Here is a 14,026-nt window from a genome sequence, read left to right on the forward strand (position 1 = left end):
CCAGGCAACTGGTATTGTTTTAGGCCGGCTTTGCACCTGGCAGTTGCAGTGCAATGCTCCGCCCCATCGCACTGCAACAAACTTAATTCATATGACTCTGCAGCAAAGTGCACTGACAGGGTCATATGCATAGCGCCCGGGTCGGCCACCGTTTTTGCACTTCCGGTGTGACGCATTGTCCTAAGCCCCATTGCCTTGAATTGTTGTTGCGTTACAGCAGGTAACACAACGCACACTTGCACTTAAAAGGAAATACATTTGGCAGCCTCCTTATCCCTTTCAGTTCAGGTCCCCTTTAATTCTTAAAGTGATACCTTTCATAAACTGCTAACGGTAGCTTCAGAAACACCTCAAAGCATGAGGGGGGGGGGGGGGGGCTTATAAGCTTGCCTCTGTTGGAAACGTCTGGTCTAGGAGCTCCACGGAATCCTCGTAGATCATAGAGCCCACCGTTCCAGTGCATGTCCAGTAGAATGAAGCCATTCGTGCACGTTCCTTATTGCATGCCTGGACCTTATTTTATTACTAATTATTATCGTATGTATAAAGTGCCAGCATGTTATGCAGTGCTAAACAATGGATACAAATCAATAGGGATGACAGAAATTGGTCGCTTTGTCTATTGCTATTGCAGAGAAGGGAAGAAAAAATCGGCACTAGATGCTGACTTGGCAGGTCAGGAGCTACAGGTGCAATATCCACTGTGCCTCCAGTGTAGTAGTATATCCAAGTAAAAGCAAGTAAAGTTCTCCGGGCACCAGAAGGATTTGCAAGTCACCTTGAATAAACTCCCGACACCTTCAGTAAATACATGCAACGAATCTAAGCCTTAGGCTTAGATTTGTTGCATGTATTGCTGAAGGTGTCGGGAGTTTATTAAAGGTGACTTGCAAATCCTTCTGGTGCCCGGAGAACTTTACTTGCTTTTGCTTTGTCTATTGCGCATGCTGCAAGATGTCGGGCCGAAGTTGCTTGGTCGAGGGTACGGCGGTGATTTCCGAGCGAGCGACGAGACGACGAAACCCCCGCCCCAATGTATAAATTAAAGTTAAAGGGGTGAGAGGAGGTGTCCCCCAAATGTAGCGCCCGCTATTTGTAGTCAAGAGGCAGGCAAGGGTCGGAACACAAAACAATTTACAATATTACAATAATACAAAATTGACTAACTAGAGTATATATATATATCGTGCTGATGCGCAATATATGAAATGTAGCTCTCAAATAACTCACTAGCTAAAGCACAAGTAATGACAATTAACAAGACAGACTACAGACAGACTGCTCAGCCAATCTAGTCGCGACGGCAATATTCACACTGAGATAGACAAGACTAACAGGTAGGAGCGTAACTAATGGCAACCGCTGCTATAGTTCGTCCTCAAGAACAAGGTTAGAAGGAATACTACCAGTTACCAACGTGGTGCTGGCAGAATCCAAACTATCAGGATCAGAAGGACTTTACTGACCCCAGCAGGTCAGCAAACGTCCAGCGGACATGAAAATACAGGAGCAAGGCATTATACATTTTTACAATAACAACTTTCACAGCATAGACCCAACGACAACTCAGAGAGCTGAACGCTATGTCGGGCGGGGTCTGAAATGGGAGGCAGACTTTTATGCACCAGCCAATGGATGCAGGTATGCAAATTCACACACAGCTGAATGGTAGTCATTCAATCCTGTGCTGTCTTGATTACCATTTGCTAGCTGAAAGACTATCATAACAAATACATGCAATACTATGCAATAATATGCATGTAGGAAATCCAGGGCTATCTGGCTGCAGTTCAACTGCAGGAAACAATAGGAGGAATCCTGACAGCATCCTGAACTGCTCTGAACTGCAGAGTGATTGCAAATGACAATAAGACTCACTGTGAATGTGCAACAGAATGCAAGCAGACAAGTCAAAGCTGCCCAGTTGCAACTCCACTGCAAGCGACAGAACATGCTACAGGAGAGATCCTGACAGAGACATTCCCCAGTATAGTGGTGCAGCTTGAGGGAGCAGACATGGCGCTGTAGGTCCCATGGCATGAGCCATGCTGCACCCCTCTAGATACCCCACTAGCTGTAGGAGGATTATCCAGAGGCTTCCCACTACTGAGGTAAGTGTCTATCCTTTGTTATAAGTTGCTTCAGGTACCTTTTAATCCTTCCCTATCGTCATTATTTGTGAGGTTCTCATCCAGAAAATATCAGGTTAATATAAATTCTCAAATAAGAGTAAATCACCAGCCTAATTTGTCTGACATTTGGTTTTATGTATTTGCATTCTTGGCGGCGTCCCAAGGCTTGTTGTGTTCTGTTTCTACAGCTGTTGTTGATGCTGAATTTAGGCTCCATTTTATACAAAGAAAGGTTGAATTTCTTTTTTTCTGTTGTCAGGTTGATGCTGTGGCCAGGTTTCTCTATTACCGTCACACCGCGGGAGAGTCAGCTGACCCTGAGTGCGGATGTCAGCCACAAAGTCCTGCGCAACGAGACAGTCCTGGATTCCATGAATGACATGTACCACAGGATGCCAAGAGACAGGCTCATCGAGGCCTGTGAGAAGGAGTTTGTTGGACAGGTTGTGCTGACAAGGTAATGAGTTACTAGATGATAAAAAAAGGCTAACGGCAGACTCCGCTGTGAGGAAAACGTGATCAGATACACAGTCGCTGAAGCCATTGGCCTCAATTCACTAAGATCATGCTGGTGATAATAAGGCAAGAGAAAACTTACCACTACACATTGATCTTGCCTAAAGGTGGCCATACACTTATAGATTTTCAGCAGATACGACCATTAGATAGATTTCTGTCAGATGCCTGTCAAGTTCTGAAATCTATTGGATATCTATCTAAAGGGGCCCATACACTTAATGATTTACCCGCCGATATACAGCAGATCACTGTGATCAAATCTGCTGTGTAATTGTTGCGCAAACGCTGACCGAACGATCGATTTCCGTCCGAAATCAACCGTTCCCGTCGATCCATCCGTGTGGAAGATTTCACTCGATCGTCGGCGGGTCGGGAGTGTGTCGATAGCGGCGTTCGAATGTCCAACGACCGACGCTAGCGGCAATACATTACCTGTTCCGCCGGAGCGAGTCCCCTGGTCTCCGCTGTCCCTTCTACGCGCTGGGCTCCGGCTGACTTCACTTACTTTCTGTCCCGACAGGAAGTTTAAACAGTAGAGCGCCCTCTACTGTTTAAACTTCCCTCGGCAGGAAGTAAAGTGAAGCTGGAGCCCAGAGCGGAGAAGAGACAGTGGAGACCAGGGGACTCGCGCCGGCTGGATCAGGTAATGTATGTGGGGTGGCGGGCAGGTGGCGGCAGCTCCACAGATTGTGAATCGGTTTCATAGTGAAGTCGATTCACAATCTGTTTGCAGTAAAGGCAGCCATACGATCCCTCTCTGATCAGATTCGATCAGATAGGGATCTGTCAGCTGGTCGATCTAATGGCAAATTGACCAGTGTATGACCACCTTAAATGCATTATTGGACCATTAGATCCAATGCAACTCTATGGGCCATCGATCTGCTGCCAACAGCAGATCTACCTAGATCTTTCATCCTGTCAGATAGATCAAATCGATCGAAATCGGCCACAAATCGATAGATTTTAAAGAGTCCATTTCTGATCGATCGATTGTATAGAATCGATCGATGGCTGAAATCAACCAGTGTATGGGCCCCTCAATTAAGGTGTAGTTTTCACAGTGAGAGAGGTATCTTATCACTTCAGTCCTTAAGTTACCTCCTCTAGTTATTTTCACATGCAGTTAATTAACAGACTGTCTTTAACTTTACAATTCTGTACTTATTTTAAGGATTGAAACGTTAACTTTAGAGATCTCACCTTATCTTAAAGGGAACCTAAACTGAGAGGGATATGGGGTTTTCCTTTTAAAATAATACCTGTTGCCTGACTCTCTTGCTGATCCCATGTCTCTAATACTTTCAGCCACAGCCCCTGAACAAGCATGCAGATCAGGTGCTCTGACCGTTCCGCGTCAGTAGCGTCATAACCTCGGCCGGTACACATCGCTGCTCACCTGTCTTGCTGCCACCACTCTGTCCCTTCAGTATCTCGGAGGCCAGCAGAAGCATGGGGCTCTCCATAGGCTGCAGCAGGCCAATTCTCCCTAGCAACAAAGGAGAATTTCCATTGGTTCAATAAGAACCAATGAGAATTCCCTCTGTTGCTGAGGATTCCCATTGGTCTGTTCAGAAGTTACGAGCAACGGTGATAGGAGGCGGGACACCTGAGTATGACAACACAGCGGAGGCGTGGATGCGGGTGAAAAGGTCGACGCGGATGCGGCAACTAGCCTAGTGAGAACTATTTGTTTTGCTATTGCTTTTGTAGATTTCTCTCTCATTGTTTACTGTTTAAAGTGTACCCGAACCATGTACAAAATCAAATACCTAAGGAGAGCGAAGCTGCTGGATTCTGATGAGGCCACGCACTGTGTCCTCCGGTTCCCCATTCCGCTGTCTCCACAGCTTACAAATAAGGGATTCTGATCAGCGCACTTCTTCAAGCATGCGCCCGGCCGTACAGCCACGCCTTTGCAGTAAGCTGAAGCCACTTGTGCACGCATGTTCCCGGTTGTGCCAGCATAGGAGCGAAGCCCCCAGTAAGCAGGGGCGTCCCAGCTTGGTTACTGGCTTGTCCAAGGGTTGAACACATTTGCCCATGTCTAGGAAAGGTATAAGGAAGATAAATAAAAGGAGAGGAAGTGCCGAGAGGTGCCCAGACTGTTTATTTTTGGGACTATTCATTCCCAGATTGGATGCATTTTCTTTTTATATTTCCCCTGAGTTAATGAGCGCCTGGTGTCATCTTTAGTTTAGTGATCTGTCCCACACATCAGGTACACTTTAGCTGGGTACGCTGTAGCTGCAGAGGAGGATTGTGGGGAAATCACTGTGCTGTCTTGTTGCATCAGCCATTGTTCAGCCTTATCTGCATACACAAATGTCTTTCTGCCAATGTCATTGCCAAGCCCAAGAAACAGCATCGGAAACCGCTATTCCAATTGCATGAACCAGCCCGGAGCAGCTTACATTATACGAAAGAGATGCTAATAGCATTCACAGATAGGTATATAGGAAGATAACCTCTAAATGCATAGAAAATAAGGCGTTTAATATTTATATGTCTTTGTGATATCCTTATACATGTCACTTTAGGCTAAGGACTTTTAAAACTGGCTGCTAGTAGCATATTTCTGCCGTATTGTGTTATAGGAAGTAATCTGTGACGCTGGAATACTTCCCCTCCCCATTATACTACTTTAAAGTGAAACTGGACCGAGTAAAATTACTTAAAACAAACACATAATGCGCCTACAAATGAATATTACATACTTACCTCACTGTCAGTTCCTCTCAGAAGCTCACCATTTTCTTCTTTCAACAATTCCTTCCAGTTCTGACAAGATTTTGGCAGAGCTGAAACATAGAAATTTCTATCAGCTATATATCAGTAGTTGTTAGTTGTAACTGAAAGGACAACTAATGAGCAAGGTAATGTCCATTGGCTCTAGTGGGCGTTATTACATTTCAACAGTGTGCTGACCAGGAAGCTGTTATGGGGTAATGGCCATTTTCAAAATGGCGGAGAATTCTATTGATTACAGCGGACAAACAGAATGCAGGAGATGAGAAAGAGATAGATGAGTAGACTACACGGGAGGTAAGTATGATATGTGTAAGTTTATTTTGCCTTTTAATTTAAGTTCAGGTTTGCTTTAAATAAGAACTGTAATGAAAATAATGTAATAAATAGATTTTTTTACAATATTCATTTATAAATGATTTAGTCAGGCCTTCTTTACACCTAAAATCGAAAACGCGAGTGTTTTGTGTTTTTTTTGCTCCCCTCCCCCCCCTCTCGGCGCTTCACTGCCCTCTGCGTTTCTGGTAAAAGTGCTTTTCTAAGCAGTTTTCCAGAGCCGTTTTGTAGTTTACTCCCTGATGCAAGTTAGGAATATATGTCACAGTGTTGAGCTGCGCTCTCCTTATATCCTAAAAAACAAGTATTATACTCATAGCGTAATTCCGTAACTTTTTGTATCACACACCACCCAGTGATAGTGAAAATAGTGTGAGCCACTCGTGAATCCTTCCCCTACTACAGATTGCGCTCACCAGATTGTAGCCACCTCAGAAAACAGGTGGGTCTAGCGTTTGTTTCATACACCACTCTCTGGCACTATGGCCTCGATTCATCATTCTCTTTGAGATAACTTTTTCCAGTTTGTTAAATTACCGAATTCGAAGTTTAGCGATTTCTAGTTGTATTCATCAAGGTTTTTCCTCATTCGGTGTGAATTCGATAACAATTCGGTAAACATTCGGTAACGTGTCGATATTTCCATTTTACAGTGGTACTTTAACACAAGGCCATAAGATTCCCATGGAATTGTGGGTAAAAGGCAGTCCTTTGAGCACTACGTAGCAACATTCTGAATAGGGCTTTACACCTGGACCAGGATTCTGAAAGTGGCTTGGGACAATCCCACAATTTCGCCAGCTGCGGCTTGATAGGAGCCTTTTCTGAAAAAATATAGTGCAGCTAGCAAATTAGTTAACCCTGACACTGCCTGTGTTCTCTTACAAGATGATTCAAGAGAAATGCAGATGTCGTGTTATAGCAAATAAATCTATTCTCTTGCAAATTTATATGGTTGCAGACCTTATTCTTGCCCTTCTGCACCTTTGAATCACTCTCAGCTGATACATAACCACTTCAAATGGCTCCATCTTCTCTGTCAGCAATGATCTGACAGGAATAACGACAGAGCAGTGAAGGAGATAACTAATCCTAAATGTAACGCTAAACCACGCCCACTTTCTTTTTCATGAATTGCACTTTATTCCGTTTTAGCGAATCGTTACCGAATCGTTACCGAATGTTCGCTAACAGCTGTAGATAACTTTGATGAATCCTGAAATGCAGTTAACAAATTCGGTATTTTACCAAACTGTTGTTAACAAATTTGCTAAGTGTTGATGAATCGAGGCCATTGGCCTCGATTCATCATTGTCTTTGAGATAACTTTTTCCAGTTTGTTAAATTACCGAATTCGAAGTTTAGCGATTTCTAGTTGTATTCATCAAGGTTTTTCCTCATTCGGTGTGAATTCGATAACAATTCGGTAACCATTCGGTAACGTGTCGATATTTCCATTTTACAGTGGTACTTTAACACAAGGCCATAAGATTCCCATGGAATTGTGGGTAAAAGGCAGTCCTTTGAGCACTACGTAGCAACATTCTGAATAGGGCTTTACACCTGGACCAGGATTCTGAAAGTGGTTGGGACAATCCCACAATTTGATAGGAGCCTTTTCTAAAAAATTATAGTGCAGCTAGCAAATTAGTTAACCCTGACACTGCCTGTGTTCTCTTACAAGATGATTCAAGAGAAATGCAGATGTCGTGTTATAGCAAATAAATCTATTCTCTTACAAATTTATATGGTTGCAGACCTTATTCTTGCCCGTCTGCGCATTTGAATCACTCTCAGCTGATGCATAACCACTTCAAATGGCTCCATCTTCTCTGTCAGCAATGATCTGACAGGAATAACGACAGAGCAGTGAAGGAGATAACTAATCCTAAATGTAACGCTAAACCACGCCCACTTTCTTTTTTATGAATTGCACTTTATTCCGTTTTAGCGAATCATTACCGAATCGTTACCGAATGTTCGCTAACAGCTGTAGATAACTTTGATGAATCCTGAAATGAAGTTAACAAATTCGGTATTTTACCAAACTGTTGTTAACAAATTTGCTAAGTGTTGATGAATCGAGGCCATTGTATCTTCAATATTCTTTAATATTCCAGATATTCCAGATAAAACTCCATAAAATATAAAAACATAAAAACATCATAGCGTATTATGTAAAATATTGATTAACAACCCGCGCAGTGATTGCGCACTCACGTCTGCCTTCTTGTAATTCAAGCACATCAAACAACTCTGTCCATCAGCGGGGTCTATCCTGGCATCAGCAGGGGAAATGCGGCGTCCCGTATCCCACTTTCTAGCTACCTCTGCCCGGGTTCGTCTCCACGCTGTTTCCTATAGTTCGTAGTTGCCGGCTCAGTACTCGCATGCAGTGACGTCAGACGCGCTGGACGTAGCTGCATGCGAGTACTGAGCCGGCAACTACGAACTATAGGAAACAGCGTGGAGGTGGCTACAATCTGGTGAGCGCAATCTGTAGTAGGGGAAGGATTCACGAGTGGCTCACACTATTTTCACTATCACTGGGTGGTGTGTGATACAAAAAGTTACGGAATTACGCTATGAGTATAAATCTTGTTTTTTAGGATATAAGGAGAGCGCAGCTCAACACTGTGACATATATTAATAAACTGGAATTTGAAGCAGCGTTCCCGTGAATAGTACATGGTGGTTTGGAACTATACAGGACTTGGTCTTGAGATACACCTTTGGACTTTATGCAAATGGACTTCAGTAAGGTCTTGTGATATTTTAGAGTGTGACTCGTGCTGATATAATTGTCAAAGGCAGCGCAGCTCTATCATAATTTATAGATGCAAGTTAGGAAGTGAACTCTTTGACCCGGAAAAGCATAAATGCAATGCGTCTATTCTAAAAAATGCAATCGCTGCATTGTAAGCGTTTAGCGCTCTTCCTATTCCGTCCATTATAGCAAAAAACGTCCCAAAATGGTACAGGCACCTCTTTGCTGAACGCGCAGCACTGCATGAACCATGCTGATATGAACTTGCAACTTTTATTTGTAGAAAATCATTTGTGACTTTAAATTGCTGCTTCTTTATAGATTTTTTTAAACCTTAATGGTCAATAATTGCATCAGGTATTGATGACGATAACTACTGTACTGCTTAAAGTGACAATGAACACAGAACAAATAATCAGCAGTTTAAAGTGACTCTGTAACAAAAATTACAACGTTTTTTCTACCATCCTACAAGTTTCTAAACCTATTCTTATGTGTTCTGGCTTACTGTAGCTCTTTGTACTATAACCATCTCTGTAATAAATCAATGTATCTTTCCCCTGTCAGACTTGTCGGCCTGTGTCTGGAAGGCTGCCAAGTTCTTCAGTGTTGAACTGTTCCTCTATGCACACTCCAGTGTGTGTTTTATTTACATAAGCCAGCAGCTTCTCTGCTATCTTATCAGTGATAGAAGAGAGCTGGATAAAAATCCTCCTCTGGAGGCTGTGAAAGGAGCTGGTCTGTCACATACTGAGGAATTAACGACATAGGTAGAGCTGTCTGCAGGAAGCCTGTAATGTTCAGTGCATGAGAGAAGCTGGGGACAGAAGGTAAACACACACAAGTGATCTCTTGAGATTCAGAAGTAAGGCTGTATACAGCCTGCTTGTGTATGGATGTATTTTCTATGTGTGGACATACTGTACATCAACCTACTTCCTGTTTTGGTGGCCATTTTGTTTGTTTATAAACAAACTTTTTAAAACTGTTTTTGACTACTTTTAATGCGGCGGGGAGCGGTAAAATTGTGACAGATGGTAATAGGAGATGTCCCCTAACGCACTGGTATGTTTACTTTTGTGCGATTTTAACAATACAGATTCTCTTTAATAAATAAATGAAAGACGTGTTTACAAGCACTAGATAGACAGTAGCAGGGAGTGCAGTGATTGAACCCAATGACGGAGCCGTGGTCACACCCTCGAGACCATCGGCTCCTATTAAAAAGTGAGCGGGGAGCAGTGAGTGGCTGTGATTGGCAGTCTAGGGCAGCGCCCCCCACCTAATTGGTAGTTTGCTACCGAAAGCCTTTCTTGAAGCAGAGCGGAGTGGCTTCTTTGTAAATATGTGCATCGGGGACATAGCAAAAGGCACACTAGACATCAGAGGACACAGGAGGACACTGGACACAGGAAGAAGCTGGGCACAGGGAAACTGGACATAGGAGGATAGTGGACAGAGAACACGGGGACAGAGGAGAACACAGGGGGCACAAGGACGGAACAAGGGGAACATAGAAGGACAAACTAAGTTTAGTATATTTTTTTCGTGGTTTTTGTCCTCTAAACCTAAGTGCATCTTATAGTTCGGAGCGTCTTATAGTCAGAAAAATACAGTACTCACCCATGGAGAGGAAAGACTCTGTATCCTGTTGAGCCTTCCCAGTTCTCTTTCCATGTCCTCGTTCCAGTGCTGTCATCCCTGTTGCAGGTATTCGACCAACTGGTCAAATACACCTTGGGGATCCTCGGAAGGCTTTGGAAGCACTCATGGCCCCATATGCTTTTGAGGATGGAGGGCTCCGTACACTGAATGCGCTCACAAATGTGCAGTATGGGATTGCCGTCCTCAGAAGCACTTGTGGCAACGAAGGCTTCTGAAACCTTCCAAGAGCTTCCAGAAGCGGCAAATTTAAAGTGGGGACAGCGCTGGAACTAGGACACTGTGAGAGGACAAGGAAGGCGCTATGAGAACCAGAGCCTTCCCTCCATCATTTTTAGAATCGCTTCACATTTGCTTTCAGAAAAATAAAAAATCTGCATTGCACATCTTAGTATATTACCGCTCTTGCAGTGGCCCTGTAGTGTAATCTTTGGCTGATGGTACCCCAGACATGGCTGCATGAATTCATTTGTCTCAGCATAAATGGTAGGAGAGAGCGTTACGTCCAATATAAACGCGTTTCCTTGCAGTTCAGCTTCTCTCTGACAGTTTGATATTTGTGTTCAGTATCGCTTTAAGCTGTGATTCCGGCCTGGATCAGCTCTCCGGTGGGATGGCGGTTGCTTGATATTTGTGTGCGGTGCCACTTTAAGCTGTGATGGCGGCCTGGATCAGCTCTCCGGTGGGATGGCAGTTGCTTGATATTTGTGTGCGGTGCCACTTTAAGCTGTGATTCCGGCCTGGATCAGCTCTCCGGTGGGATGGCGGTTGCTTGTCTTGGCACGTGCTGCGGAGGGTTTCCTTGATTCCCGCGTGTGATCAGGACTCAGGTGCAGAACGCACAGATTGTGTAGATACAGCCGGCAGCGTATGTGGACAGATGTAATTAGAACATGGCCTTGCGCTATTTGTCGCTTCACCAGCCTGCTGTTTCTCTCCAGGTACAACAATAAGACCTACAGAGTGGATGACATTGATTGGAACACCAAACCAACAGACAAGTTCCCGAGGAAAGATGGCAGCGAGATTTCCTATGTGGACTATTATAGACAGGTATGTGGGGTGCTGTGCTGGGGTTATAGATCAGCTCCAGGTAAATACCAATGTGAAAGAAATACAGCAAAGTTCCCCCGGATACATGTGCTTGCCGGTTGCTAAAAAACACAAACCTGCTCTCCTGTGCAGCATTAAAGGGAACCTGTAGCGAGAGGGATATGTAGGCTGCTATATTTATTTCCTTTTAAACAATACCAGTTGCCTGGCAGCCCTGCTGATCTATTTGGCTGCAGTAATGTCTGAATCACACTTGAAACAAGCATGATGTTAATCTTATCAGATCTGACAATAATGTCGGAAACACCTGATCTGCTGCATGCTTGTTCAGGGTCTATGGCTAAAAGGAATCAGAGGCAGAGGATCAGCAGGATAGCCAGGCAACTGGTATTGCTTAAAAAGAAATACATATGGCAGCCTCCATATCCCTCTCTTATCAGGTTCCCTTGAAATACTTACCGAGCCTCCAGCGACGTCTTCTAACCTTCCTGCAGCTCCTAGCAGCTTTCCAGCATCCTCCGTGTACGGCTCCCGGCATGTCACCTGATCCGCTTCGGGTCACGTGACACACACCGGGAGCCGTGCAAGGACACCAGAAAGCCACTAGCAGCTACAGGAAAGTTAGTACTTAAAGGACATCCGAGGTGAAAATAAGCTGATGAGAAAAACAATTGTATCTATCCTCCTTCTCCTAAAAATTACTCTTTTATACATCCCACAGTTTTCTTTTATATTTAAATCTAGTGTTTAAGTTTTTATTCTTTCATTGTCTCTGCTCAATGACACCTTCATTGAAGTATTCTAGAGCTCAAATCAATTAATTATTAACCCTTTTTTATCTCTTCTCTGCTCCAGAAAGCCATTTACGAACAGGAAAGTATTTTATGGGAGTAATTACTTCTCAATGAGGGTTATGCTATAGTCTGACCTGGTCCTGACCCAGATAGAAGCTGTCACTTGCATACCTGATGTTTAACTCTTTCATGCAGAGAAAGAAAAAAAGGAACACAGCATAGTTATTTGTGTGCTTGGCACTGTACATACACATGTCTATCTCATCATGTCACATGTCACCTTGGTTGTCCTTTAATGCCCTGCAACCCCCCAAACCACAAGTCCCCGTTATACTCTCAGGCATGCCGGTTAGTTGAGACTTCCAATTGCCTGAGTTCCAGATAACGGGGACTTTGCTGTACATGCCAAACAATTTGTAATGCTGTGCAGACAGGCAACCCTGCCAGACTTCCTCAAGCTGGAAAGCTCACTTATATCCACTGGGGTCATAGAGGGAGTGAATCCGTATTGTTTACAGTGCCAAATCTTTTCCATAGGGCAGTGCTGGGGCTAATAGGTGGGCAATGTTATATCATAAAATGAATAGTTTAGCAAGATAGTTTTCTTTTATTCTAGGCTCCACCCCTTTCTCTTCACCACTGATGGGAAACTGACTGCGCATCTATGTAGAAGTGTCCCCTGCTGCTGTTCTCTCCTGCACTATAGGGATGGTCGATGAGATGCAAAGAATTTTATGCAAATGTATGCAGCTTGAACATGAACCAATCAAATCCTGCTTTGATTTGATTGGTCCATTTTTTTAGCGGCATATATTTGCATACAAAATTTGCATAATCCTGCTGCATCAACTTGAAATGAATTGCATCTCATTGACCATCCCTACCAAAGTGGTGTACTGGACCCACCTCCTCCTCACATGCAAAACATAGAGCAGCTTCCCTCTTTAGTTTCCAGATGTCACGTGCCATTGGGAGCCTACAGGGGACGCTGGTACTTGTTCACCAGAATGAAAGCAAAGAAAGAAAGAAATTCTGCACTGGACTAAGCGTGCTAGTTTATGCTGCGGCCACTCTGCTAGCCCTGGATCCACACAGGGAGAGAGAGAACGGTGGGTGTCCTTAGGGAGACGCATACTGGCACGTAGTATAGGGACCTTGGCTAAATTTCTCGACTTATTGCCAAGCATATTTGGTAAAATGCATTCAGCAGTGTGATCTCGGAAAGTACAACACTGCAACCTTACAGAGAACACAGAGGGACACTTTAAGACACGCCCCTGCCACACCTCTATTCACACCGCTGACACACCCCAAGTCCCACATACCACAAACACTTTCTCAGCAAAAGACTCCGTTTTATTCATACTACACTGGTCTTTTGTATCATTAGTAGTTTTCCTGCGTTGTATTAATTGTAAAAAAGAAAAAAAAAAGAAATGTATCAATTTAAATGATGGGAATAAAGTTTAGAGTCAAACACATTTTTCAGTAGAAAAATCCATATATTTACACAGATCTGTACATCAGACCTGAAAGAGAGACAAGTGATGAAGGAAGGGGGACAGGATCCCCGAATAGGGACTGTCCGTCCAATAGAGGGTCAGTTGGAAGCTATGCTGCCGCAGTTTAGGGAAAATACTGAATATTTCTGTCTATGTAGTGCCTGATGTACCTGCTGCTGTGTGAGGCACGTGGTGTGAATGAGGCCTCGGTGTAAGAAGGTCTCATCCTTCACTTACATGTGGAGCATAGTAATTATAGAAGCTGGCCTACATCAAGATCTACCAGTGCTGTTGACTGTGCAACCAGGTTCCTATTATTCACCCTTAAAGCCCTAGTACACACTCCTGGTCTTTTCTTTATTAGTAAAAGTGAGACAATATTCAATTTATTTATTTTTTTTTTGTAATATTCGATATAGCAGTTCCAGAAGCGTGGCTGACAGCAGAGCTGTGGAGAGAGACACAGAGGCTTCTAGGTGCTGGAGGAAGCCCAAGGAAGTTGCAGTTGTTTAA

At 43.8% G+C, this 14,026-nt stretch overlaps 1 protein-coding gene across 1 annotated transcript in view; it reads left to right on the plus strand.

The window, feature by feature from the left end:
* PIWIL4 (piwi like RNA-mediated gene silencing 4) overlaps window positions 1-14,026 on the plus strand; it is a 313,719-nt gene that overhangs the window by 142,225 nt on the left and 157,468 nt on the right. Inside the window, exons 8-9 of the mRNA XM_068266824.1 lie at window positions 2,392-2,589; window positions 11,106-11,217. Coding sequence (XP_068122925.1) covers window positions 2,392-2,589; window positions 11,106-11,217 — 310 coding nt within the window. The remainder of the gene's footprint in view (window positions 1-2,391; window positions 2,590-11,105; window positions 11,218-14,026) is intronic.

This window comes from Hyperolius riggenbachi, chromosome 2, assembly GCF_040937935.1.
Source record: "Hyperolius riggenbachi isolate aHypRig1 chromosome 2, aHypRig1.pri, whole genome shotgun sequence".
NCBI classification, from domain to species: domain Eukaryota; kingdom Metazoa; phylum Chordata; class Amphibia; order Anura; family Hyperoliidae; genus Hyperolius; species Hyperolius riggenbachi.